The following is a 26,729-nucleotide window of genomic DNA, read 5'->3' on the forward strand; positions in this document are numbered from 1 at the left end:
GGCCGTAGTGTTCTGATGTGGGCGCCTCCCACAGCACACAATGAAGCAAGCGGCCGGAGCTGCTCGCTTCATTGTGTGAACTGACAGGGTTTCCTACGGCCGCAATTCATTGAATTGCGGACGCAGAAAACTGACATGTCAGTTATTTGCGAGTTCGCACGGGATCCCGGCCGGAGCGTATACGATGTGTATACGCTCCGGCCGGGATCCCATAAAAATGTAGGCAATGTTCCACACTACATAAAGTACGGCCGTTGTTGCCGATGGCAACAACGCCCGTACTTTTACATAGTGTGAACATAGCCTTAATGTGTATGATGCTGAGCTGCAGTACCAGATACAGCCTGTGGACATGAGTGATGCTGTTTCTGAATAAAAAGGCACATTTTTCTAATCTCATATAAATCCTTTAACTAATAAATCCATATAGAGTGCTTTATTTTCTTTATAAGCTTGATGCTGGTAGCAAATGAAAAGAATTATATTTTATAGCCATACTGTTTCTACCAACCCACTCACCCCCAAACTGCTGGTACCATCCGTTTGATGAGAGTAAGTCCTTCCTAGTGGGGTCTTATAAAATTCTCCCATTGCCTTGGTTAGGGTAAAAAAATGATCTTTTAATCTGCAGAAGCCGAGTCAATGAGGTGTGGTCTAGGGCAAAGAAGCTCTAGACAGCCCCTCATTGACTTGGCTGTAGATTAACCCCTTCCCTCAATATGACGTCCAGAGATGTCATAAAAAGCAGTGCCAGACTGCATCATGACATCCCTGGACATCATGCTTTCCCTGCCTCCCCCCGCTGTCCCTATCTGAGATCAGGCAGGGGGAGGAGGCTGTGTCACACAGCCTCCTCCTGCTGCCACTGCCATCCCGGGCACCTAACCCCGTTGCGACCGCAGCGTCTATGGGAAGATTCGCAGTGTGTAACACTCATTCACTATATAATGCAGTGCAGCACTGATTATGTGCTGTGATGCATTATATATGTACCTGCAAGAGTAAAACACACACACACAACTACATAAATAAATACATAATTAAAACAAATAAATTAAATAATTAAATAAATACATAAATAAATAATTAAAATAAATATACACAATAAATATACACATTCCTCATCCCCCCTTTATAAATGATCCTCTATAAATAAAATACACATATTTGGTATCGCCGCATCAGTAGTGACCCCGTCTATTAACCCATTACATTAATTATACCACCATATTAACGCCATTCAAAAAATAAATAAAAAAACTAAACAAAATGACTATTTTTTGTTAATCCCACCCCCTACAAAATATAGAAAAAAGCTATCAAAACGTCACATGTACCCAAAAGGTGAACCACTAAAAACATCAGCTTATGCTGCAAAGAAAAGCCCTCACATAACTCCATTGGTGAAAAAATAAAAATATTACTGCTCTTACAATATGCAAGACACAAACAGTGTTTATAGTATAAATGCCATAAACTATAACAAAAGCTATATAACATGGATATCACTGTAATCATACCGACCTGGCGAAGAACGATTGATCAGGGTGTCACATGTCCCCCAGAATGGTACCGATGGAAATGTCAACTTGTCTTACACAAATATTTTGGCACCACAAGGCCTCTGTGACCTGGTATAATGGCTATAAAAAAAACTGAAATAAAAAAAGACCCCTAAATTCCCCAGGTGTCTGTCATGTCTGCGGCCTGTGGTTGAGCCAGGTGACGCACTGGGGCCACATATGTTGCATTTCTAGAAACATTGGTATAAGGGGAATCAATAGTGAGTTCCATTTCTCAGTTAGTATTTGCTTTTTTAGAGGAATAAATGGATTAAAATGTAATATCTGCCCAAAAAAAATGAAAATTTTAAATTTTCCCCTCCAACTTAAATTTCGGCAAAACTCCTAAAGGGTTAATAAACTTATGAAATGTTACTTTGAATACTTTGAGGAGTGCAGTTTTTACAGTGGAGGGATTTATGGGTGTAACTAACATACAGGCCCCACAAATCCACTTCAGAACTGGACTGGTCCCTAAAAAAATCTGAATTTGAAATTTTCCTGATATTTGAAGAATCGCTGCAGAATTTTGAAGCCCTCTAACATCCTAAAAAGTAAAAGGACGTTCACCAAATGACGTCACCATAAAGTAGACATGTTGTAGATGTTTCAGTAATAATTAGTTCATGTGGCATAACTATCTTTCTCAGAAAAAGAGAATCTTGAATATAAGGGATTGTAAATTTTACCACAGACATAAAGAGAAATATGTCAAGAAAAAACAGAATAACCGCGATAGTTAAAAGCACCGCAGAGTTATCACTACATAAAGGGAGACAGGTCAGATTTGCCAAAACAGGCTGCGGAGGCAAGGGGTTAAAAGATCATTTTTATCCTAACCAAAGCATTGGGCTAATTTTAAAAGACCCAACCAGGAAGGACTTACTGTCATCAAATTGACGGTAGCAGCAGTTGGGGGGGAGGGGGGTGCCTACAGTATCGCTTTAAGATGATGCAGAGTCAATTCCAGCATGTGATAAATTTCTCTCTTTTTAGGAATGTTAATTCCGTTTTTTGTGATTAAAACCTGGTTACATGATATACAGTAAGTTGGGTTATAAGAATGACTAATGCTTCTCAGTTGTATATTTTACTGTAATGTGGGGATCATACAGTAGGAGAACTGCTGACTAATTCCCTGTATATTTCCCTAAAACAGACAAAACGAGCTGTGATGTGGATCGGTCCGTGCAACTATCTGAGGATATGTATCGTACAGTATAACAGACCGGCCCGTGGTAGCAGGCTACTCACTACAGTGTTAGGACTTTGAGTCTGGGGTAAGTAAATCATTATGACAAGATGGCTGAATGACAGATCTGAATGACAAATAACACTGTGTTGGTGCATCTGGTTCTGTGGCTGAGCTGTTGGTTTATGTTGTGGCTGTGTTTTAACATTGGCGAATATTACATTATAGCAACATAAATAGAAGGGCAGGGGTTATATACATAGATGTGTTATGGCTCTGTACATGATCAGTATTTGCATCAAAGGACAGGAACAGAACCATCTCTGTGAGATCCCATTCCCAAAGCCATAGTATACTAGTATGCATTAGCCTTTGTACAGATCCCATATATATCATTATGTATTTAGGATAGGGGGGGGGGGGGGGGGCTGATGCTAAGGGCATCTTTTTACTTAAAATACTGTACACCTTATTCTCTGCTCTTGCCCACGATAGTGAAGTCCATTCATTATGTATTACATCTTCTTCTGTCCATAGTACTTACATTGGTTATCCTTCTGGGGATGGGTAGATTGCTAACATAGTTGAAGCATTGCCAACTGCTGATAATTGAGGTTTATTTTCAGATACATACATTATCTTGCAATTGAACGCTGTCTCGATTTCCATAATTCTGAGTCATGCTGCATTGCTTCAGATTCTTGTATCTGGGCAGGACCTATAGCGCTGCTTATCTGTAAAATATCGGGCCCTGCAGCCAAAGGGGCCCATATATATATATATATATATATATATATATATATATATATATATATATATACACTGTGGATGACAGCAAGGGAGACTGGAAGGAAATTTCAGTGAAGATCAAGATAATGAGTAGACCAAAGTAATCCTAAGCTTTATTTGTGCTTGTGTCTATCATTATATGTATTTTATTCTTATTCTATATTTTTCACGTCTTCATCTGATCTTCAGGCTCATTAGTAAATGTTCCAGGATCCATTCCAGTTTTTGGTAAACAACAACCGAATTTTTTTGGTAAACAACAACCCAAAAACTAAAAGGCACACCACCTTCTCTAAAACCAGTAAATTTATGTTCCCGAGTCATCCTCTTCTGTCGAGTGAAACCAAAGGGGTAGTGTTTCTTCTTGAGGAGAGCACCATGACGTGCACACTGAGGATTTCTCGAGGAATTATTGTTCATGCACACTGAGCAAAAGCCGAGGAATTGGGGTATATGCACACTGAGCAATTCTCGAGGAATTGAAGCAGAACGTTTTCAGGCAGAATTCAAGCAGAATTTAAGACCCCCATTGACTTCTATAGGATTCCTCTAGCAGATCTACAGCAGAAAATTCTGCTCGGAAATTCTGCAGTGTGTACAACAGAGCAGAAAACCCATTGAACACAATGGAACTTCGCTCTGTACATATTTTACGGGAGGAATTTCGAACTGAAATTCCTCTTCAATTCCTCACCTAATTCCTCGCCTTTTCCGCAGTGTGCACATACCCTCAATTCTGTTTGCATTCTGCTTGAATTCCACTCAAATTCAGGTAGTATTTTGCTTGGAGCAGAATAGAAGAGGAATTGCAAGCAGAAATCTTCAAGCAGAAATTCCTAGCCTTTTGCTCAGTGTGCATGAGCCCCTAGGTTTTATTCACACGTCTATTGTTCTGTCCGCAATTGCGGGCACACAATTTCGGACAGAACATAAAACTAATGTTATTACATACAGTACATACTGGGCGGTGCTAATGAAGTGGGAATGTAGTGCTTTGTGAAGATGCACATCCCAGGTGTATGGAGACTTATAAGCCATTCATGCTTTACTGAGAAAGCTAGGAACTAGGATATGCAAAGTACTCTCTACTTCCATCTTTTGGAGGTGGTTTCCCATTCACAACCATGTTTTATACTGACAAGGGGCAACAACCTCGAAATAACTTTCCCATTTGGCAGAGTTTCCAGCTTTGTTAATTCCTCTTCTGTCAAATTCTCCCAGGCTCTCAGTCTTCAGTCTTCATTTCCCAGGGTCCTGAACAGCCAACCTGCCTCAGTATGTAAAGATATAGGACTATAAGATGCATTGCTGCATTATTAAGGTTTCCTATATAGAATTGTAGTAAAACTGGTAGACAGGACCCTGAGGCAGCTGTAAGGGCCTATTGATCCCCTTCTAGGGACTCTTTATTACACGTAATGACAAGGTGACTAAATGCTTTGTTTACTGAGGAATTGCCTTTTCACATAACTTTCAAAAAAAGAAATATGAATTCTGACTATGAAATCTAAATCATGTTTCTATTAATATCTGGTAAAAGGTGAGTAAATGACCCCAGTAACACGATGCGTCGGAATAGAATAACGTGGTTGTACAACTGGAAAACCGTCTGCTTTGAAAACTTTTGTTGTTCCCTTTCCTTTGCTGGTCCAGTGAGATACCTTAAAAGCCTGTGCTGAATAGGTGTAATATAAGTATTAGGATCTTGGAAGCATATACTGTACTGTTTTTCTGCTGTGCCATGCTTGTCTGTATCAAGGAGAAAGCTGAATGTTTCTAGCCATCTTGATGCTGTGCAGGTAAATGTCCGCTGCTTTTTTTCTCTTCAATAGTAAAAAAAAAAAAAAAAAAAAAAAATACATGTAATATAGCCAGATGAGTAAAAAGTTTCGAAAAACTTACATTTTAAAAAACTTTTTATTTATTGTTTAAAATAAAAATCTGTTTTTTCCCCAAAGAAAATGTTAAACATGTAAAAGACGTTTCTAACTATAGATGGTTATTAGGTACAGTTCCCACCTTTGGGACACTTGAGAGTTGATGTCTATGAGAGTTATGGTCAGATGCTACTTGTTATTAGCTGAAGGGAACCTGTGCTGGACTCTATTCTCAAGAGGTTGTGCATTTTGTCAGAAATTTACCGAAGTGTCATGGAGAGGCGATCGGGGGTAAAATTATGCTAGATACATCTGTCCTGGTTGGCAAAATCCAGCACCATAACTGGGGGTTCATTTTTTTTTTTTCAACATGAGCACTCTTTTCTTAGTGTACCAGTGATGCTATAATTGTCTGTTAACATCACATGTCTATAAAAATAATAATAATAATAATAATAAAAAAAAACACTAAAAAGAAAAAACTCCACAAACTAGAAAGTCAGAAAACCTTCCAATGTCACAGATACACATAATGTTACATAATTATTGGTAAAGTACTATAAATAATAAAAAAAAACTGTAGTGTAATCAGTAGTGTAATAACCATAGTGAATTGCTAAGAACTACTTGGAGGAACATCAAGAGTTTAAAGATGATTTGGGTGATCTACTGGTATTTACTATGGGCAGTTTTATATTTGTTGCCAGTATTCTCATACTATTGTTTCTTCTCCACAATAACATTACACAGTAATATTAAGGCATTCCTCTTTTCATGCACAAACACACTGATATAATAATAATAATAATAATAATAATAATAATAATAATGGAATGGGATCCAGTGCTGGATAGAGGACAACAGGTAATATTTTTATAGTATTATAAATTACTTAAATTATTGCAGTGTGTCTATATATATTCAGAGCCCCTGTATTAATATCACCGTAGACCCCAGACCAGAAGACCCCCTATGGCTATGCCTATGGCTGTATCCCAGTTTTCCAGGCGTTCCTCCCGCTGGATCCGCCCGCTGCATGGAGCGGGCAGACAGCGGTAATCATTGCGGAGGGTTCGGGTTCATACGAACCCCGTTTGAACCAGGTTCGGACCATCCCTAGTAAGTATACAGGTTGCTGCCTGTTACATCAATACTATGGATAATGACAGATTATTTTATTGGGATACTGCAGCACCTCCCCAACAACTGGATGAAAACTATATATCACTGAGTGACAGGCTGATGGGGGCTAATATTAGGGTGACCCTCTGCCTATCTGGGATTGTCTGCTTGTCTGTAAAAACTGTTTGCAGTACATTATTCCCTTGTGTCTAAGCTGTAGTTTCTTGTAAACCTTTGATGCAGCATGGTGGATATTACTGGTGTAGAATTGTGGCTAGCAATTACCATACCGCAAGCATATTATATGTTCTTCCATTTACCTCTCTTTTAGTCTTGTTATTATCTGTAAATCTACTTAACCCTGTCTCTTTATCTAATTTGAAAAAGGAATATTATAGGACTGTAATCAACAGAATCCTACTTATAAGGGTATGTTCACACAATGTATTATCTTTTAAAAGAATGGCCGTTCTTTTCAGCCTGGGTGGCGTTGCATTGATCTCTATGCACACGCCACACTAACAACGGCCATTGTTCTGTGCAGCCATGCAAAGAGCATGTCAATTAACAACAGCCGCTGCTCCACGAACAGCAGGCGCTCTTAATCTGCTGTGCACACATGAATGCATGCTGTTCATCCACGGTGTGTATGGAAATCGATGCCTAATAGATGGGCCTTTTGGAAATAAAGGTTCCTGTGGTTCCTGAGCTCTGACGGCCACAGGAACATACAAACACTGGCCAGTGTTCGGCCAGTATGACAAAGGCTGTTTTTATACAGTGTGTGAACATAGCCTAAAGGTATTTGGGAAAAAACACCTACCTTTCACTTTACATTTCAAGATATATTCCTATGTGGTGGATTCGGAGTCTTTACATACTGCATACTCTAGGTCTATAGGTCATAGGACCATGGTTGGTCACCTCACTGCAATGTGCCATAGTGCTGCTGGTACCCAGGAAAGACTTGTGTGTATAATGTGATGTATTATTAGCCAGGTTTATGTTCGTGTTTTACACAATATATGTATGTGCCATTTTACATTTCTATTTCAGTAATCCTTAGGAAAAACATGGCAGATGAAAGAGAAGCAATACAAGATGTTCAGGAGGAATTGCTGAGTGCTAAGATTTCAGGTAAAAACTCCCCAGGGCCTTTGGATTGCAAACCAGAGACAGAATCCATGGTAATGAGCACACGTGCAGATGCATTTTATTGTGAGCGATTTGTACCTTTGGCGAAGGTCACCCAGGAAGCTTTTTCATACAAAGACTGAAATGTATTGATCTGAAGTATAAAAGCACTCTTGTAGAACAACAACATCCCCCTGCTGGTAACCCCAACGCCTATAGAAGAAAGAGGCAAAAACATATTTAGCAGTGCACAGTCCAGATCTGCTGACTAATAGATATCTTCTGTTCTAGCCTAGTAATAATTATCAATATACTGGTATCACGTGACACAGAGCGAGGAGCGGTCGCACTGCAGCACAGTCTTCTCCCGGCCCTATCTGCCAATTGGTACGGGTCTGAACACTAAGACCTGGACCGATCAAAACTTTTGACATGTCTCTATGACAACAGTTTACACAAACAACAGGTACACTTTAAAGTGTCACTGTCACTTCACAAAACTTTTGACATGTCATAGAGACACGTCAAAAGTTTTGATTGGTCTGGGTCTGAGCGTCCTCTCGCAGCGTCCTCTCGCAGCTTTGTGTCAGGTGATCAGTCAGACTCATAATGGATCTCTATGGAGCCCGACTGATCAGACTGATCACATGACACAGAGCCGGGAGAGGACGCGCTGCAGCAAATCTTCTCCCGGCTCTATCTCCCGGTCGGTGCACATCTGAACACTAAGACTCGGACCGATCAAAACTTTTGACATGTCTTTATGACATGTCAAAAGTTTTGTGAAGTGACAGTGAAGCTTTAAAGCTTCACTATCATTTCTTCAGGCTTACTCTACGACAAGTCATCGAGGTGGTCCTTGGTGGTGTCTGCCTGTCCTGCTGGCCTTGACTAACAGATCACTTCCTATGCTCAAACAGGGGGAGATCCATTCACTAACATTGATGAAACTGGGAGAAATTGTTGGTTCAGGCCGCAAGAAAGTGATGGCAGGTTCCCTTTATAGCATTGCTGTAACACTGATCATTAGACTAAACTGCTGGAGAACGGCTGAACGTTTTACTCCCTGGGTTTCTGCTCTTCCTATCTTGTTGCAGAAGACAGGCTCTATAGTAATGGCCCTATTCCACGGGCCGTTTTAGAGGAGCAAACGAGCGCTATTAGCGCTCGTTTGCTCCTCGTTCGCCGCTCGCTGCCGCCGCTATTCAACGCGGCTGCAGCGAGCGGGTGAGTGCGGGAGGGGCGGCGGGGAGCTGCGGGGGGGCTGCCCGGGGATCGCTGATCGTCCGGGCAGCCCATAGGATATAGCAGCGTCTGCTGCCGATGCTCCTATTCAGCGGAGCGACGGCAGCAGATCGCTGCTATATCAGTCGCTTGTTTTTCAACATGTTGAAAAACAAGCGACTGCAACGATCAGCCGACATGAACGATGTCGGCTGATCGTTGCACTCTATTCCACGGAACGATTATCGTCCGTAGCGGTCGATATCGTCCGAAAATGAACGATAATCGTTCCGTGGAATAGGGCCATTAGTCTATGGAACCCATCCCCTGCAGAGAGCACAGCAAGCTGGGGAGAGTTCGATTGTATGATTACCCTGGATCTAGTGATCGCTGGGTGTCTGAACGCTCAGATCCCATCCAATCAAAACTTTTGACATGTCTGAGTCACATGTCAAGAGTTTTCTTTAGGGTGCGTTCACACCTACCGCATCCGCAGCTCATTTTTCCGCGGAAATCCGCAGGTCTGGTAGTGCAGATTTCAACCTGCGAGAAATCCGCGTATGTGTGCGGTTTGCGGTTTTTCCGCAGCAAGTTTATCGCAACTGAAATGTCCGTTTAAAATGTCTCTCATTCTAAACGGACATTTCAGTTGTGATAAACTTGCTGCAGAAAAACCGCAAAACGCACACATACGCGGATTTCTCGCAGGTTGAAATCTGCACTACCAGACCTGCGGATTTCCGCGGAAAAATAAGCTGCGGATGCAGTAGGTGTGAACGCACCCTTAAAGTGACAGCACAGTATCCTTTAAAGACTGTGCCCTTCCTGTTATATAACTACTTGCACATGCTATTGTACAGATGGCAGATGTGGCTGACTATTGACAGTGTTATAGAGATTATAGTCATAAAAAAAGTAGAGACGTTGGAGAAAGGTGTACAAATGTAGATGTATACAAACAACCAAAGGAAAGTGGGTAATGAAGGTAAAAGGTAAAACTAAGCCATCAAAACATACACAGAAAGAACAGATCATGTATATATATATATATATATATATATATATATATATATATATATATATATATATATACAGTGGTGTCTGGATTACGAGCATAATTCGTTCCGGGACCGCGCTTGTAATCCAAATCCACTCTTAAACCAAAGCAAATTTTCCCATAAGAAATCATAGAAATGCAGACAATTGGTTCCACACCCCAAAAATAATGATTTATTATTCTGAATAACATGTAAAAATAATGAAACAAACATTCAGAAACAGCAGAATATGTGATATTATAGGTTACTGTACAGGAATGGAGAGGATGGGAAACACAAGGGCTGACAGAGACTGCAAGGAGCATGAAGGAATGAGCAGGGCAGATGTGAGCACATACATGCAGCACTCTGTCCGGGGAGAGAGGGGTTACAGCTATGGAGAGATTACCTCCACAGTCCTGTCCCCTGAGGTAAGCCCCAGCCTGAAGTGGATCTGATATGATTTGGAAGGTGAGGGAGACTTCCTAGGTCAGAGTACAGTGCCATAGACTTAGCTATGCAGACCATGCCCCTCCTCCACTCCCACCCAGTAAAGGGAGCTCTTAAACCAAGTCACAATAAAACTGTGAGCTCTTAAACCAAAACGCTCTTAAACCAAGTTACTCTTAAACCAAGGTACCACTATATATATATATATATATATATATATATATATATATATGTCTAGTCCTTACTATTATAGTCTAACTCATGAAAAATGCATATAGCATATGGATTATTAATTGCAGAAAGTACAGACAAAGCAGAAAATTATATAGATTTAATAGCCGATAAGCTGATGCATTACATTGTATACCATTCCTTATCTGTGTCTTAATGGAGCCATTTACTCTAATTATATACACAAACAGCCTTATCAACTTGGTTGGTCTAGTTCTGTAGGATATCTCAGTTGTTTAAATGATCCTAGCTCCTGAACTAAGGATTTACAGAGCATTCATGATGATATCTCATCATTTTTCTCCAGGGGTATTCTGGAGAAAAAAAATGTTTTCAAATAAACTGGTGTCAGTTGATTACTTTTATTTTAAAAACTCAAGGCCTCCAGTACTTATCATCGGCTGTATGTTCTGCAAGAAGTGCTGTTTTCTTTTCAGTCTGACACAGTGCTTTCTAATGCCATCTCTGTCAGTGTGTGGAACTGTACAGGGCGGTAACAAATCCCCATAGAAAACCGTGTAAGGCTGGGAAGAAAACTTCACTTCCTGCAGGACATACAGCAGCTGATAAGTACTGGAAGACTTGAATGTTTTATTAATAGACGTCATTTACAAATCTGTATAACTTTCTGACATTATTTGATTTAAAAAAAATTCTCTGGAGTACCCCTTTAATACCCTATAATGACAAAGTGCAAAATACATTTTAGAAATCTTTGGTAATTCTTTTGAGAATTGATCCCAATCAGATAAATATTCATTCTAGTGCAGACAAAGCAACTTTTATCAGACAAAAATGATACAACAGGACATGCAGTATACAGATTAAAATATTATTTTATTATTTTTTTTTATTTACTTATTCTTTTATTTTAACCTCAATTAAAATACAAAACAGAAAAATTCTATCCCGCCCCACCCTGCTGAGCGAGCTGGATAAAAAGGGGAAAAAAAAACCCACAAACAAAATAAATAAATAAATAAATTCTTTAAGGAAGATACGCCTCCTCCATTTCCCATTAACTCTTCCATTTTTTCCCGATCTTATTATGTCGCACAAGCCCTTTTTTTAGTTCCCTTAGCTGCAATCCCTTCATACTTTTCACTTTATTCACTGTCCCCCCCATTCCTCCACATCCAACCACCTTCTTACTATTACCACAATCGCACAATTCAGGATTTTATTTAACAGGGAATTAGCTTCTCCATCTTCTAATAACCCACCCAACAGAAGTTCCACTCCGGAATGATCTCTAAGATCCATCCCCATCTCTTGCCTCACATATTCAAGTACTCCTCCCCCAAAACCACGTATTTCCCACATTCCCATATGAGGTGAACCTGATCTACTCCTATTTCTTGGCATTTCCGACACGCAATATTCTCTCCTTTCTTCCAACGCATCATCTTCTTTGGCGTATAGTATAACCAATAAAATACCTTCAAATGGATTAACCTGTGGGAGGGACTACTAGAGACACGACCAAGGTTCCCCAGGTCCCACACTAACCTAACCTAATATTCAAAAAAGAACTTTTTTTTTTTTTTTTTTAAAGAGTCCACAAGCAAGAAGGTGGAGGCACTGGGTGCTGATTAATGACAATTTATGACGTATGTGTAGTAAACATACAAACAAGTAATAATCCAGAGATACATAGAAGTAAATACAGTAAAAAAAAAATGAAATCAATAAAATTATTTAAACCTTTACTTCTATTTGTTTTACTTCTGTTTATTGATTTATTTATCTTAAAATCATCAGACCAGAGAATCTTCTTTCTCACAATCCGAGAGTCTGTTAGGTTATTTTTTTGGACGGCTTTCATGAGTTATTTACTGAGGAGAAGCTTCCTTCTGGCCACTCTACCATAGTGCCCAGACTGGTAATGGTCGACCTTCTGGAAGTTTCACCTATCTGCACACGAGATTATTGGATCTCAACCACAGTAAATTTTGGGTTCTCGCTTACCAAGACCCTTCTGCCCTGATTATTTAGTTTGGTGGTGCAGTCAGCTCTAGGATGAATCCAGGTTGTTCAAAAATTTCTTTTAAGAATTATGGAGGCCGCTCTGCTCTTGGGAGGATTCGGTACAGCAGAGAGTTACTATACCCTTCTCCAGATCTGTGCCCACACACAATCTGAGCTTTACAGGCAGTTCTTTCTGCTTTAATGACTTGGTTTTGCTCTGATATACATTGTCAGCTGTGAAACCTTGTATAGACAGAGCTGTGTCTTTCCAAATCTTGTCCAATCAAGTGGATTTACCACAAATGGAATCAATGAAGAGAACTAGGAGGCCCCTGAATACTTATGTTCATGTGGAATTTTAGTTTTTCTTTTTTTTTATAAATGTGCAAAAAATTCTAAAATTCTGTTTTCACATTCTTATTATGGGGTATTGTCTGAGATTGGTGAGATTTTTTTTAATTCTAGCACAAGGCCATCTGCAATATAAAAAAAAAACACAAAAAACTTTCTTTAGAACATTCTATGGCTGCTTAAAAAGAATAACCAACATTCCCAAATGTAAAATAGGCTCCATCCATGTCAGTAGTTAGATGGTGGTATTCTCACCCGTGGCAGAATATACCTGTCCTGCCGTCCCGCCCGCCCCCCCATAGAGCCCAGATACTTACCCCCTCCTGGCAGTCCCACCGCAGAGAAATCGTCACCTGCTCGTCTCCACACTCAGTTTGCAAAGGGGAAGTGATGAGTGCAATGTCCATAGGAATCCACTGCTATTTAGAGAAGGGAACTGCAGTGTGGTCCTATTCAAGTGAATAGGGCTGCACTACTGTTTCTTTCATGGCTGGAAAGCAATGCTATACAGAGAAAAACTCAGCAGAATAGCCAGCGTTACATAACGGCTGCGCCTCCTTAATTCTTGCAGTCAGTGGCAGTCAAGTTCCTATTGATCATAAAGTAGTGGTATAGTATATGGGTGGGTTCACACTGAGAAATCTGTGTGGAGAAATTCCGGCGGATTCCGTTGCTTGTCCCCGCTCACAGCCGCACGCATCTCTGCCTGTCTCATAGACTCAATTCTATGGGCAGGCGAATTCTGCAGGCGGAGTCCGCCAAAAGAATTGGCCGTGCGCGGGGATGAGCAATAGAATCCGCCGGGACTTCTCTGTACGGATTCCTAAATATAAACCTACCCTATCATAGCAATTTGAGAGGAAAATCCAATCACTCTAAAATCCATCAGCATTCCATGTCCTCCCTTTTTAGTGTCTTGGTTTACATGCCTACCTACCCATCGCCAGGTGAATGAAGGTATTGTGTGGGCAGGTGAATGCAGGTATTCTGTGGGCAGGTGAATGCAGGTATTCTGTGGGCTTAGACTACAGTTCACAGAATGATAGTGCACCAATATATTAGCTGATATTTTCCTAATATTATTAACTGCTAAAAATGGATTCTGTCTCAGTAACCTGAAATGCGTGTGCTGTGATTCATGCAGCGGTGAATAGACATGAATTATTCAAATGAGCTGAATAATTTCATGGTAGTTTGAGGTGTGCTGTGACCTTATTGCTGCCGAGAGTGCTGCTATTCTACACTGCTGTAAGAGTTCCTCCACTAATGCTGACAGCAGAGAGAGGAGGTTTCCTGATACTGTAATAGGTATTGTGCCATAGGTTAATGAAACCATCTTCTCTGCATGCTGTGTTAAAGAGCTGCATAATATGTGTGTGATGCATCATTTTACTTGGTGGAAAATAGTATTTGCTTTGTACCAAATCAAGAAACAATGGCAAAATTGTAAATTTGTGAGCTGGAGAAATTACCCAGCATATTAATACAGAAGATACAGCCAAGTGACTGACAGCTGTCAGTGCTCTCCTTCTGCATACTGTGTGTGTGGGTGTTGCATTGCCTTTTGTATTTAGATTTAGTTTTCATTCCCTAATTACCTTCTCATTGTAAGATTTGTTAAAGGGGCTATCCGGTTAGGTAAAATACATGTTGAATCATCCCCTTCCTGGAGACTAGGGGCCCTATTACACAGAGCGATAATCTGCTAAATCAGGCCGATCGGCAGATTAATGCTCTGTGTAATAAAAACAGTGATCAGCTGAAGAGCCGATCATCAGCTGATTGTTATATGCAAAAGAAGAGCCCGTGGAGAATCATTTAAGAGTCTCGAAACACAGGACTAGCCAGATATTCCTCGAGGAAGGACCCAGCCAAGGGGTAGCTCCTGTAGGGAAACTAACAAAACCACCATATTAAGTGGCCCTATAAGTCAATGTAATAACAAGGGAAAAACCAAGGCCAGGTATCCACATACAGCTGTTTTGGGGTTTTGGGAGCAGGATTCTGGCTAGGTGGGAGCAATCAACAAAACACAGTAATCACTGAACTCAAGGAGATCAGTGAAAAAATTCCAATGAAGTCCTCAATCAAGAGTCTCCACTGATGCCACCAAAACTTTAAATATGCAAAACAAGAGTCCGTGGAGCCTCGGTTGCGAGTCTCAAAACACAGGAATATCCAGATATCTCTAGCCTGTTGCCACAGGGTGCCTCCATGATGGGGAGAGCACCACACCACCCTGATAGGTAGCCCCTTAAGTCCCACTTGGTTGCTAGTATTGGAACACAAATAGGGAAACATCAGGGTGGCCCCTTTTGTGTCAAAGTCCAACTCAAGGTGCGAGTATTGCGACATGACAGGGCCTTGCAAAGGCAGGCATCCATCCACAGACAGCCGTTTCTGGGTTTTTTGTTTCCCTATTTGTGTTCCAATACTCGCAACTGAGTGGGACTTAAGGGGCTACCTATCAGAATGGTGTGGTGCTCTCCCCATCATGGAGGTACCCCGTGGCAACAGGCTAGGGATATCTGGCTATTCCAGTGTTTTGAGACTCGCAACCGAGGCTCCACGGACTCTTGTTTTGCATATTTTAATTAGGTGGGTGGAATGCCAATAAAACCATAAGAGAAACAGATCTCAGGTAGACCAGCCAAAGATAACACTGCCAGCTGCTGGTTAACGTGTTCAATGCAGTGAAATCCTAGGTGCATTGCTCCCTGGGAAACATGAATATGCAAAAGAAGAGCCCATGGATCCTCATATAAGAGTCTCAAAACACAGGACAAGCCAGATATCCGTGGTCTTTGCATCAGAAAGGGGCAGGCGGTGCTCTGACGTCTTCCTCACGCCGGACATGTGCAGTACAGCATGGATAGGAGGCTGCCCTACTGCACATGTCTGGTGTGAGGGAAACGTTGGAGTGCCTCCCAACGCTCGCTGACACAAAGGCCCACCTCCATGTGACATAATATGATGACAGTGCTTGCAATCACACCTAGAGGGGCTTTGTAACTATGTAGGCCCCAAACCTTCAAGATAAGAATTAAGACACATTAAGAGACATGTCATCAGAAAACAGTGCCATATAGTGACCATATAGGGGTCTGATAACAGTTCCACACAAGCCCCTTAGACAACAATCACATTCAGTGAGGCTTTCTCTGCCTTGAGTCACTCTGATTTCTTTTCTCCTCTATCCAGCCTATGCTGCCATGAAGTTTTCTCCAAGCCTTGACTGCAGAGTGTGCTCCACCCTCTATATAAGTGTATGTTTTACTAAATACTTGTATTTCAGATTTTATTAAAAAAAAAATCTAGAACAAACTCCGCATTGTTCCCTTGTTCTTCTCTTCCAGGGGTGTCAAAGTTGTGGTCCTCCAGCTGTTGCAAAACTACAATTCACATAGGCATGATGGGAATTGTAGTATTGCAAAAGCTGGAGGGAAGCGAGTTTGACAGCCTTGCTCTATTCCTTCTGTGTAAGGACACATCTCATTGATAAGAGGAATGGTAACTTCCAGTTGTCAATGTATGCATACATTTCCAGGAGGAATAACACAAATTGCAGATGTCCAAGAAATCCCCAGAATAAATATGTTATGGAGAATGTGTTTGCTAATACAAACATTTCAGGAGCTGTAAGAGATATTATATTTGTTCCCCCCCAGTACTGGGATTGCTGTATTGCCCATTGCCCACAAACTGTGCAGCAAAAATAATGGAACCATCACTATAGTGTTCCTCTAATAATACAGTGTCCTTAAAAATAATAATGTCACTTACATAATGTAACCAAACATGCTTGTTGTTAAAATTGGTGTAAAATTGTTCTGCACTGGGTCGTCTGTTGCTGTTTTATAATAGGGCAATGTATGAGGGGCACAGTCATTGAAGTTGTTACTGGAAGAAAGTTGCTGGCACCTTTAGCACTGGTGGCATTGGCTTTGAAATGTTGAGAGAATAAATACAGTATGTTGGTGACAACTATTCAACCTAATCTTTTATAACTCCTTTAAAGTGACTCTGTACCCACAATCGCCCCCCCCCCCCCCCCCCCCCCAAACTGCTTGTACCTTCAGATAGCTGCTTTTAATCCAAGAACTGTCTTGGGGTCCGTTTGGCAGGTGATGCAGTTATTGTCCTAAAAAACAACTTTTAAACTTGCAGCCCCGTCCCCAATGGGCATGGCCTAGATTGTGTATGCATTAGACTGGCACAACCCCTCTGTCCTTCCTCCCCACCCTCCTCATCATTAGGAATTCTCCAGGCAGATTGTCTCCTATTCCCCACCTGTGTCAGCCTGGCACATGGGCTGGATCGTTAAGCCCCTGTGCAGTGTTCAGACAGGAGAAAATGTTTCAGTGGCATTCCTAATAATGAAGAGGGTGGGGTGGAGGGACGGAGGGGTGGTGCAAAGTTAGGGCACAGATACTCCAGTTGGGCACGGGGCTGCAAGTTTAAAAATTGTTTTTTTAGGACAATAACTGCATCACCTGCCGAACGGACCCCAGGACAGATCTTGGATTAAAAGCAGCTATCCGAAGGTACAAGTGGTTTGGGGGGGTCAGATTGTGGGTACAGAGTCGCTTTAAGGCTCACAACCGATGTTAAAGGAATATTTTAGTTAAGAAGTTTGTGGTTGAATTAATTTCTTCTAAGCATGGTGACCTATATGACAGATCCCACAATTGGGAATCCCAACCTTTTTGAAAGGAGTTATGACATGTGTGACACACATACTTCACCACTGCAGCCGACTTCTCTGCACAGTCTCTGTTTACAGTGCAGTACTGTAATGTGTTATCCATAAAGTGTATTTTGTAACCTCTCTGAGAACAGTGTGTGCTCTCTTGTGATATAACACTTAAATGGGACATGATAACAACCTGATGTAGAAGCTTTACAGTAATTGAGATTCATCTGTAGTGTCAAATCTTGGCACAGAGTACGCGTAGCTTGGATTATTCTAACTAAACTGTTTGATCTATTCATTGCTCTTAGTAAAAATATATACGCAGATGAACTGATCCAGATGAACAACTCCTTAAGTGATTTATGAATCAGGTGGATGTGTATGAGCCTCTGCCTGCACAGTGCAATACTTAAGAGCCACTGAAAAATAGCCTAGGGCCGTGTTCTTACTTTGCATTTCCATACAGTTTTTTTGTTGTTTTTCAAACACTGGGAATAGATCCAGAGACATTGAGCATATTTAAATGTGGTTTGAAAAATAGCATATTATCTGTTACTTGTTTGTAATAAAGGGTATTCCAGTGGCACAAAATCTTTGTACTTGGCTTAGGTTGCAGTGAAATAAAGAAGAAGCCATATTGACTGGTCAATCCTGGTGTCACCTCTGCAGCCAGTGACTGGCTGAGTGGTTAAACCAAAAAGGAGCTGTGAGTGGTGGGGACTGGGAGTCATCAGTAAGACAGGAAAGGGTATGGGCAGGTGAGTATGGCATCTTTGATTTTATTTTTACAGCACCTTTTTACATACTTAATGCACAAGTAGATACAAATTTGCTGCTTAAAAGAAAAAACTTTAATATTGTTTAAAAGTTTAGCATGGACGCTGGCAAGACAAGGCTACAGCTGTTTTGCACGCATGGCCAGAGAAAGAGGATGAGGGCCAGAGAAGGCGCGTTGCGCATGCGCATGATGAGGCTATAGCCTTGTCTTGCCAGCGTCCATGCCCCACTTTTAAACACATGGAATAAAGTTTGTTCTTTTAAGCAGCAAATGGCTGAGTGCCACTTCTTATCTACGTGCATTATGGATGACCTTTCTACTGTGAAGTAGAGCAACACCAGTGGCTGCGTGACGGTCCAGCAGCGGTAATACTTCACACGTGCCGGGATATTGCAGGTGTGATATTCCTCATAGTGCCGAGTCTATTGTTTCTACATGTGCCTTTTTGCATACTTTAGTAGTCTATAGTTCTTTTCATTCAGGAATTTCTGCACTGATACCATACTGATACTGTACCAGAATTCCTAGCATGCCATGGCAGGTAATGGTCAACAGCTAGAGAGACATAGGTTTAAGATCACTATAGTAGGCAATATATGTGATAATACGATCCCCGAAAATATAAATTAAAGGGTCAATGAACAAAAAATAATAGAAGCGATGAACACATCCCTTTGGTAATAGGTCATAGTGAGCCTTACTGGGGACAGGCACTGAGAGAGCCCATGGCAGTGGGCAATTTGTATACATTAATATGTAGTGCTCCTATAAAATGTAGTAGAACAAGCACTTTCCCTCTACAGAGCTGTGTGGCTGGTTAGGCCCTGGCTGTGCTTAGACCTCAGTACTATATATGTATTTAGTGTTTGCCTTATAAGGTGATCAAGAACCCGTCCTTCATATACATACGTTTAATATTACAACCTGCCAAGGTCACATTCCTTTGTTGTCCTTATGAATACCAGGATATATTACTGATAACTTCCTGGTTTAGTTGGAGTACACTGAGACTATACACTGAATATACCAGGATAGTATTTCATCCTAATTCAAATGATCTGACACACATTAGGCATCTGATGAAGAGGAACATATAACTATATTTTGTTCTGGCTATAGAATTTACTGGGTGTTTCCAAAAATAAGAGCTACCCAGAAAATAAGCCCTAGCCATTTTTCAGAGAAAAATAATAATATAAGGCAATTTTTGGGGAAACAAGAACAGTAGAGCAAAGTGGAGGGTGTTGAGGAAGTCACATGAGATTCCTGGGCCTCATTGATGTGACTTCCAATTATCCAACCCCATGGCTGAAAACATAACTCAACTATAGTCTTTTCTGGCCAAGTTTCCTTCGACATATCCTGAGAGAAGACCATGAAGATTGGCACAAGAAGAGGTGGCTAAATTCAATCGACTGCTGATTGGCATTTTGCAGTAAATAGATACCTATCACAAGTGTCCAATAGGTCACCGTGAGACGTCAAGCTTTGATGAGTGGGTTATCTTGGCAGTATCTGATTAAGGTGGTCAGGGCCCACCAGTAGAATTAATTCTAAGTTCCCATCCCTACATTACATGCAAATATTACCTATTTTACCCTTCTGGATGAAGCAAAAATACCACAAGTTACCATATGAGTTTTTGCCACAATTTTGTACAAATGACAGAAAGATGATATGTGAAATATTTGACTACACTGTTTCTCTATTGGACAGTCCAAGCCTGGGTCCAGCAGCTGAGACCCCCTTGGATCATTAAAACAAAGTGGTACAAGCTTTCAGTTGAAAATTGTGATCCTTTATCTCCTCTCGGCTCTTCTTGGAAAGACAAGTGTGGGGTGTATGGACATTTAGGGTCCTATTAGATGGGCCGATAGCAGCCTGATCAATAATGTAAACGGGCACCAATATGCTAGATTAGCGATTGTTTACTGAGCCTATTACACGGCTCAATGATCATTTAGGAAGGGCTGCACGGACATCTCCAGGAGCATGGAGAGGTAGTCTATTAATAATTTATTCAATCATTAGCCATTGGCGGTGCATCGATATTACACATAGTGATGTGTGGTCGATGATGTTGGTGTTGGACGGAAAGACACAATTAGCCGATGATCACTGTCTCTATTACGGAGCGATAATTGTCCTAACTGGCCTGATTCGGCCGATTATGGCTCAGGGTACTAGAGCACTTAGAAGTCTCATAGGCTTTCTGTAAACCCTTGTTCTTCTTCTCTTTCCTTTTAGCAATTAATGGAGTTCAAAGTAACCCAACCCTTCCCCTCATTCATCATAATTTCTAACATGTCACATGTGTGACAGAATTTTGTAAAGGTAAAATTAAAGAAAAGAAAAGAAAATATCCCTTATCTATTCTCTTCTTGCTCTGCTTGTATCTCCCATCTTCATAAGATGACATGAGAAGACCGGATTGCAAACCACATATTTTTGAATATGAAATCAACTTTGTACAACTTCTTATGTGACTTGTTCTGTAATTACATATCAATAGGGCATGTCATTTCAATGGAGAATTTTCCTAGAATTATGTTCCTGCTTTCTCTCTGTAATTATGTGAATGTGCTTAATAACTATTTCATCCTACTGTTTGCTTTTACATCTGAGATTAGCATTTTACTAAACAGATTAAACAAATATAATGGAGACCATCAATCACCCAGTGTTCCGCAGGAGACAAGGAGATTGCAATGATTAGAACATTATTTTGAGTCTTTTTTGTTCTTGTAGGGGAGAGTTTATTTATTTATTTTTTCATATGAACTAAAGAACATTTATATAGATTTATACCCTTTTATTTCTGCACAGCAATATCTTAGTTGAATAACTGACATACAGTTCCTACGGGTTGTGCTTTGATACTTTACTTTGCTATATTATTGTACGGTGCCCTGATTGAAGAGATTGCAGCTCTTCTCAGTACGACATACTTCTTTCTCTTTTGTATGATTCTTGTATTAGGCCGTAACTGGTTTAGATAGAATAGGGTACAGAATCTAAGGGATCCCTGGTGTTATCCCATAACCCTGTAAGGGGATTGGGGGTCTGCTGCAGGATAATCCCAAAGTCATGGTCCACAGAATAGTCACCAGTTTGCAGCTAGATACAGAGAATAGACAGAAATATAACTACCGGATTAAATATGCATCACAAGACTGTTGCATGGTCTGGACTGGAGCTTGACCATAGGATTAGAGAATAGTCTGGACTGGAGCGTAATCACAGGATTGGAGCATAGTCTGGATTGGAGCGTGATCATAGAACTGTTGCATGGTCTGGACTGGAGCGTGATCATAGGATTGGATCATAGTCTGGATTGGAGCGTGATCATAGGACTGGTGCATGGTCTGGACTGAAGCGTGATCACAGAATGGGAGCATAGTCTGGACTAGAGCATGATCATAGAACTGGTGCATGTTCTGGACTGGAGCGTGATCACAGGACTGGTGAATGTTCTGGACTGGAGCATGATCACAGGACTGGTGCATGTTCTGGACTGGAGCGTGATCACAGGACTGGTGCATGTTCTAGACTGGAGCGTGATCACAGGACTGGTGCATGTTCTGGACTGGAGCGTGATCACAGGACTGGTGCATGTTCTAGACTGGAGCGTGATCACAGGACTGGTGCATGTTCTAGACTGGAGCGTGATCACAGGACTGGTGCATGTTCTAGACTGGAGCGTGATCACAGGACTGGTGCATGTTCTGGACTGGAGCGTGATCACAGGACTGGTGCATGTTCTGGACTGGAGCGTGATCACAGGACTGGTGCATGTTCTAGACTGGAGCGTGATCACAGGACTGGTGCATGTTCTGGACTGGAGCGTGATCACAGGATAGGAGCATAGTCTGGACTGGAGTGTAATCACAGAATGGGAGCAAAGTCTGAACTGGAGCGTGATCACAGGACTGGTGCATGTTCTGGACTGGAGCGTGAATACAGGATGGGGGCATAGTCTGGACTAGAGCGTGATCACAGGATGGGAGCATAGTCTGGACTGGAGCGTGATCACAGGACTGGTGCATGGTCTGGACTGGAGCGTGATCACAGGACTGGTGCATGGTCTGGACTGGAGCGTGATCACAGGATGGGAGTAGGGATGGTCCGAAACTGCCAAGGTTCGGGTTCGTATGAACCCCAACGCTTGGCATCAGATTCCCGCAGTCTGCCCGCTCCGTGCAGCGGGTGGATACAGCGGGGGGACCGCCTGGAAAACTGGGATACAGCCTATGGCTATGGCTGTATCCCAGTTTTCCAGGCAGTCCTCCCGCTGTATCCACCCTCTCCACGGAGAGGGCAGACAGCGGGAATCATTGCGGAAAGTTCGGGTTCGTACGAACCCGAACCGAACTCGGTTCGGACCATCCCTGGATGGGAGCATAGTTTGGACTGGAGCATGGTCTGGAATGAAACGTGATCACAGGACTTAAGCATATTCTGGACTAGAGCATGGTCACAGAAATGCAGTGGGGTCACAGGAACTTACTAGTAGTACCACAGGTATCAAAGCACGTTGAGGCAATACATATGACAGCAACAATACCAGAAGTTCATGGAATTATACCGAGGGAATGAATGAATGAAAGAACTAGCCACAGTTACATAGCAGAATGGGAATGCCTAACACCTAAGATTCGTATTTGTTCACATAGACAGGACATTCAACATTTACCGAGAGTCCTTCAGCCATCGGCCATAATAAACATCTACCAGACTGGAGGCTCTATGAGGATAGCTGTGATAGTCAGTAACAAGTCACTGAAGATATTACAGGATGACTGTTCTCATAGCATACCTAATACAGAAAATGGCATGGAAATAAACATCCTCCCCCAATCAATAAACAGGCTTTTGGGAAGAAGGGGGCATTTGCTGCTTGATTCATTTACATGCGGTTTGCAGTTAAAATCTCTATTATGTTCCATTTAGAATCCAATAAACCTTCAGCCGTACAATTGTCACTGTAACTGCATTTGGTTGATACGCTGTAGATGTTTTTTTATTGTTTTCGAGATTGTGTTAGATGTGGCATTATGTTCTCCTATTATGTTCCTCTATGACGGCAGAATAGAGAGATATGTGTACAGTAAATACCAAGCAGTTGGACGTCTGCCATTGGAAATAAAACAGAAGTGTAAATAGTTTAGCTAAAAGTAAAATAATGAAAGATTGCTGAAAAGTGAAGGGTATAAAGCCTCTCGCTCCGCACTGATCTCATGCAGCTAATTCTTGTTTACACGGAGGATGTTGGGCAGAAGCTCAGAAGGTCACCATAAAACCAGCTGAATTACGGCACTCTTGCTTTTACAAGGTAAGTTGCAATAAAAAATTCTTTCTTATGAATAAGGCCTATAGTCAGTGAGAGAACCCTTGTTTACAAATAAAAACATGGAGCATGTAGATGCATTTAGGAGATTGTCATCAATTCCAATAGGTTAGATAGAATTCGCTTTTACCTGACTACTTACCTATTTATAGGGTCAATTTATGTAATGCTGAGTCCTCCAGAGTGAAAGATGCTCATTGCAGCCGAACTCATTTCCACCTAACAGGGAAACCAGACACCTCTCTCCTTTCACTTGAAATACCCTAATATGTTACTTGGAAATAGAGGTTTTCGAAAGCCGACAACACCTTTACGGGCACAGATTATTGACTGTTTTTGGTGTCTTCCCTGAAAATATATATCCGATCTAAACTGGATGACTGCACTGGTCGTATCGGCTTAATTTTTATATAATACTTCTATTGGGTTGCATTCACATTGATGAGTTGCACTGAACTTTTCTAAAGTTTGCTCCATTTTTGCTTATTCAATCAATATGTTGAATCATTCATATTGTGGGAAAAAAACAATACAGAATTTTCCAAGAAAACTGTAAAGAACCGATCCTCTACCGCCTTGCTCATGTGGTCCTTCTGATGCCCATACACATTAGATTGTCGGATCCTTCTACTGTCTATAGGCAGATTGTCACCTTCTGTGTGGAATGACATGTTGACTGTTTTTGCAGATCCCGGTGTGCACTGGAATGCGATCGGAGAGAATCCCTGAGTAGCCAGGGAGGGACAGTGTTGTGATTTGGAAATCTGTGTTTATTAACGCATGACTTTATAATCTCAGTTCTGCTTCAGTGGCAATGCAAGACATTCACTCCGAGCCCTTGTTTGCTCATAGTCTTGCTTATTGCACTTTGACTTTGTCCTATCTTATTCTTAGTGGCCATGCCTTAGTCCTGGGAAGTCTGATAACGCTGTATATTTTCTCTCTATAGAAAAGAAGAGGACGGGAAAGTTTCAACCTCTAAGGAAACTCTTTGGCAAGAAGAAAAAGAAAACCTCCTCACTTCATTTTCAAGAAGGCAAACTAAAGCCAAGCCGGTCTATTGGCAGTGTGTGCAGTAACCCAGCCTCAGCCTTGTCCTCCGATGAAGAAGCATGTGATGATCTGAGGTTAGCAACAGCTTATTCTTTATTTACATTGGGCTGTTGGACTTGATTCTGGTTTGATAAATGATGTGATATGGGCTGCAGGTGTTACTGAGCAAAGATCCATAATTCATAGACCTGTGACTCATGACGGACCAGTAAGACAGGTCTGTGTGATAGTTACAATAGTGGTACAAGCAGCAACGCTCATATCAAGGTCTCTTATGATGGGATATAACATTTTATAGGGATATACAGACTGGTGGCAATACAGTTCATATGGTCGAGGATGGAAGATGAAGAGGTAATAACGTCTACCTATTTTACCATATCGAAAATACCTTGTCCTTTAGGATTCAGCGAATTTAAAACCTTTTTCATGAACTTGCTTTTACTATGCAGTCTAAATAACATGATAACTTTAGTCTATGATTTATTATCATCTGCTGTTTTTGGGGGGGGGGTTTTCACAAAAATATTTATTTTGTATCTTTGTATTGAAAGACATGTCACATTATTTTAACTGTCGATGCAACTGTATGAAGGCTTGTTGGTTTACAGGATGAGCTGTGGTTTCAGTTGTCCAACTTTGGAATACTGTACATAAGGGGGGGGGGAGATGCGATGAAAAAAACTGACATTTTTGGTATTGTTTAAAGAGTTTTTTTATGTATTTGTGGTGCAGGTGTCCTCATTAAATGGCATATGGATGTCATGAATCCATCTGTGTATAGTTTTTTTTTTTTTTTTTTCCAATTATAAAGCCTCTGCAGACTGCCGGCTTTTATAATCTGTCGGGCTTCTCCTTTAAAGCAAATTTACCATAAGGTACATTTGCTTTAAGGGTTGCACATGAATAGAACGGCGCCAGCATGGGGAAGCCGGTGCCGCAGTCGTTTTTTTGAACCACGGCCTGCTTCCCGCACACAGCGCCGGTCTATTGCCAGGCACCAGCCCGAGCTGAAGCACTGCATTCTAATGGAGCCACGTCACAGTAAACGGCGTTAAAAATTTTATAAATAATGATTAGGGTGTCCCCCAGAATGGTACAGATGGAAAAGTCAACTCGTCTTATACAAATATTTTGGCACCACAAGGCCTCTGTGACATGGTATAATGGCTAAAAAAAACTGAAATAAAAAAAAAGGCCCCAAAATTCACCAGGTCTCTGTCATGTCTGCGGCCTGTGGTTGAGTCAGGTGACGCACTGGGGCCACATATGGGGGATTTGTAGAAACATTGGAATAAAGGGTAATAAATATTGAGTTTCATTTCTCAATTAGTATTTGCTGTGTAAGAGGGAAAAATTGATTAAAATGCAATATCTGCCCAAAAAAATGAAAATTTTAAATTTCTCCTCCAACGTGCTTAAATTTCTTCAAAACACCTAAAGGGTTAATAAACAAATAAATGCTACTTTGAATACTTTGAGGGGTGCAGTTTTTACAGCTGAGGGACTTATGGGGGTAACTAACATACAGGCCCCACAAATCCACTTCAGAACTGAACTGCTCCCTAATAAAATCAGAATTTGACATTTTCCAGAAAATCAGAAAAATCACTGCAAAATTTCGAAGCCCTCTAACATCCTAACAAGTAAAAGGACGTTCACCAAATGACGTCACCATAAAGTAGACATGTTGTAGATGTTGCAGTAATAATAAGTTTATGTGGCATGACTATCCTTCTTAGGAAAAGAGAATTTTGAATATAAAGAAATGTAAATTTTTCACATTTTTGCACAAATGTTGTGTTTTTTTTTTTGTTTTTTTTTTTACAAAAAACTACTGAGTGTATCAGCCAAAGTATACCACAAACATAAAGAGGAATATGTCATGAAAAAACAATCTCAGAATAACCGCGATAGTCAA

The 26,729-nt window shown here is 41.1% G+C and overlaps 1 protein-coding gene across 3 annotated transcripts in view; it reads left to right on the forward strand.

The window, feature by feature from the left end:
- Positions 1-26,729, forward strand: part of CRACD (capping protein inhibiting regulator of actin dynamics) — a 107,153-nt gene that overhangs the window by 37,676 nt on the left and 42,748 nt on the right. The window contains exons 2-3 of one of the 3 annotated variants that reach the window (XM_069977649.1): positions 2,722-2,842; positions 24,705-24,882. Coding sequence is in view for 1 of the 3 variants with exons in the window: in XM_069977647.1 (XP_069833748.1) it covers positions 25,155-25,162 (8 nt within the window). In the remaining 2 variants the exon portion in view is untranslated. Of the gene's footprint in view, positions 1-2,721; positions 2,843-24,625; positions 24,883-25,003; positions 25,163-26,729 lie in introns of those variants that run through there. The other 2 variants (XM_069977648.1, XM_069977647.1) reach the window with 2 other exon arrangements.

The sequence above is a fragment of the Dendropsophus ebraccatus genome, chromosome 7, assembly GCF_027789765.1.
Source record: "Dendropsophus ebraccatus isolate aDenEbr1 chromosome 7, aDenEbr1.pat, whole genome shotgun sequence".
Lineage (NCBI taxonomy): Eukaryota > Metazoa > Chordata > Amphibia > Anura > Hylidae > Dendropsophus > Dendropsophus ebraccatus.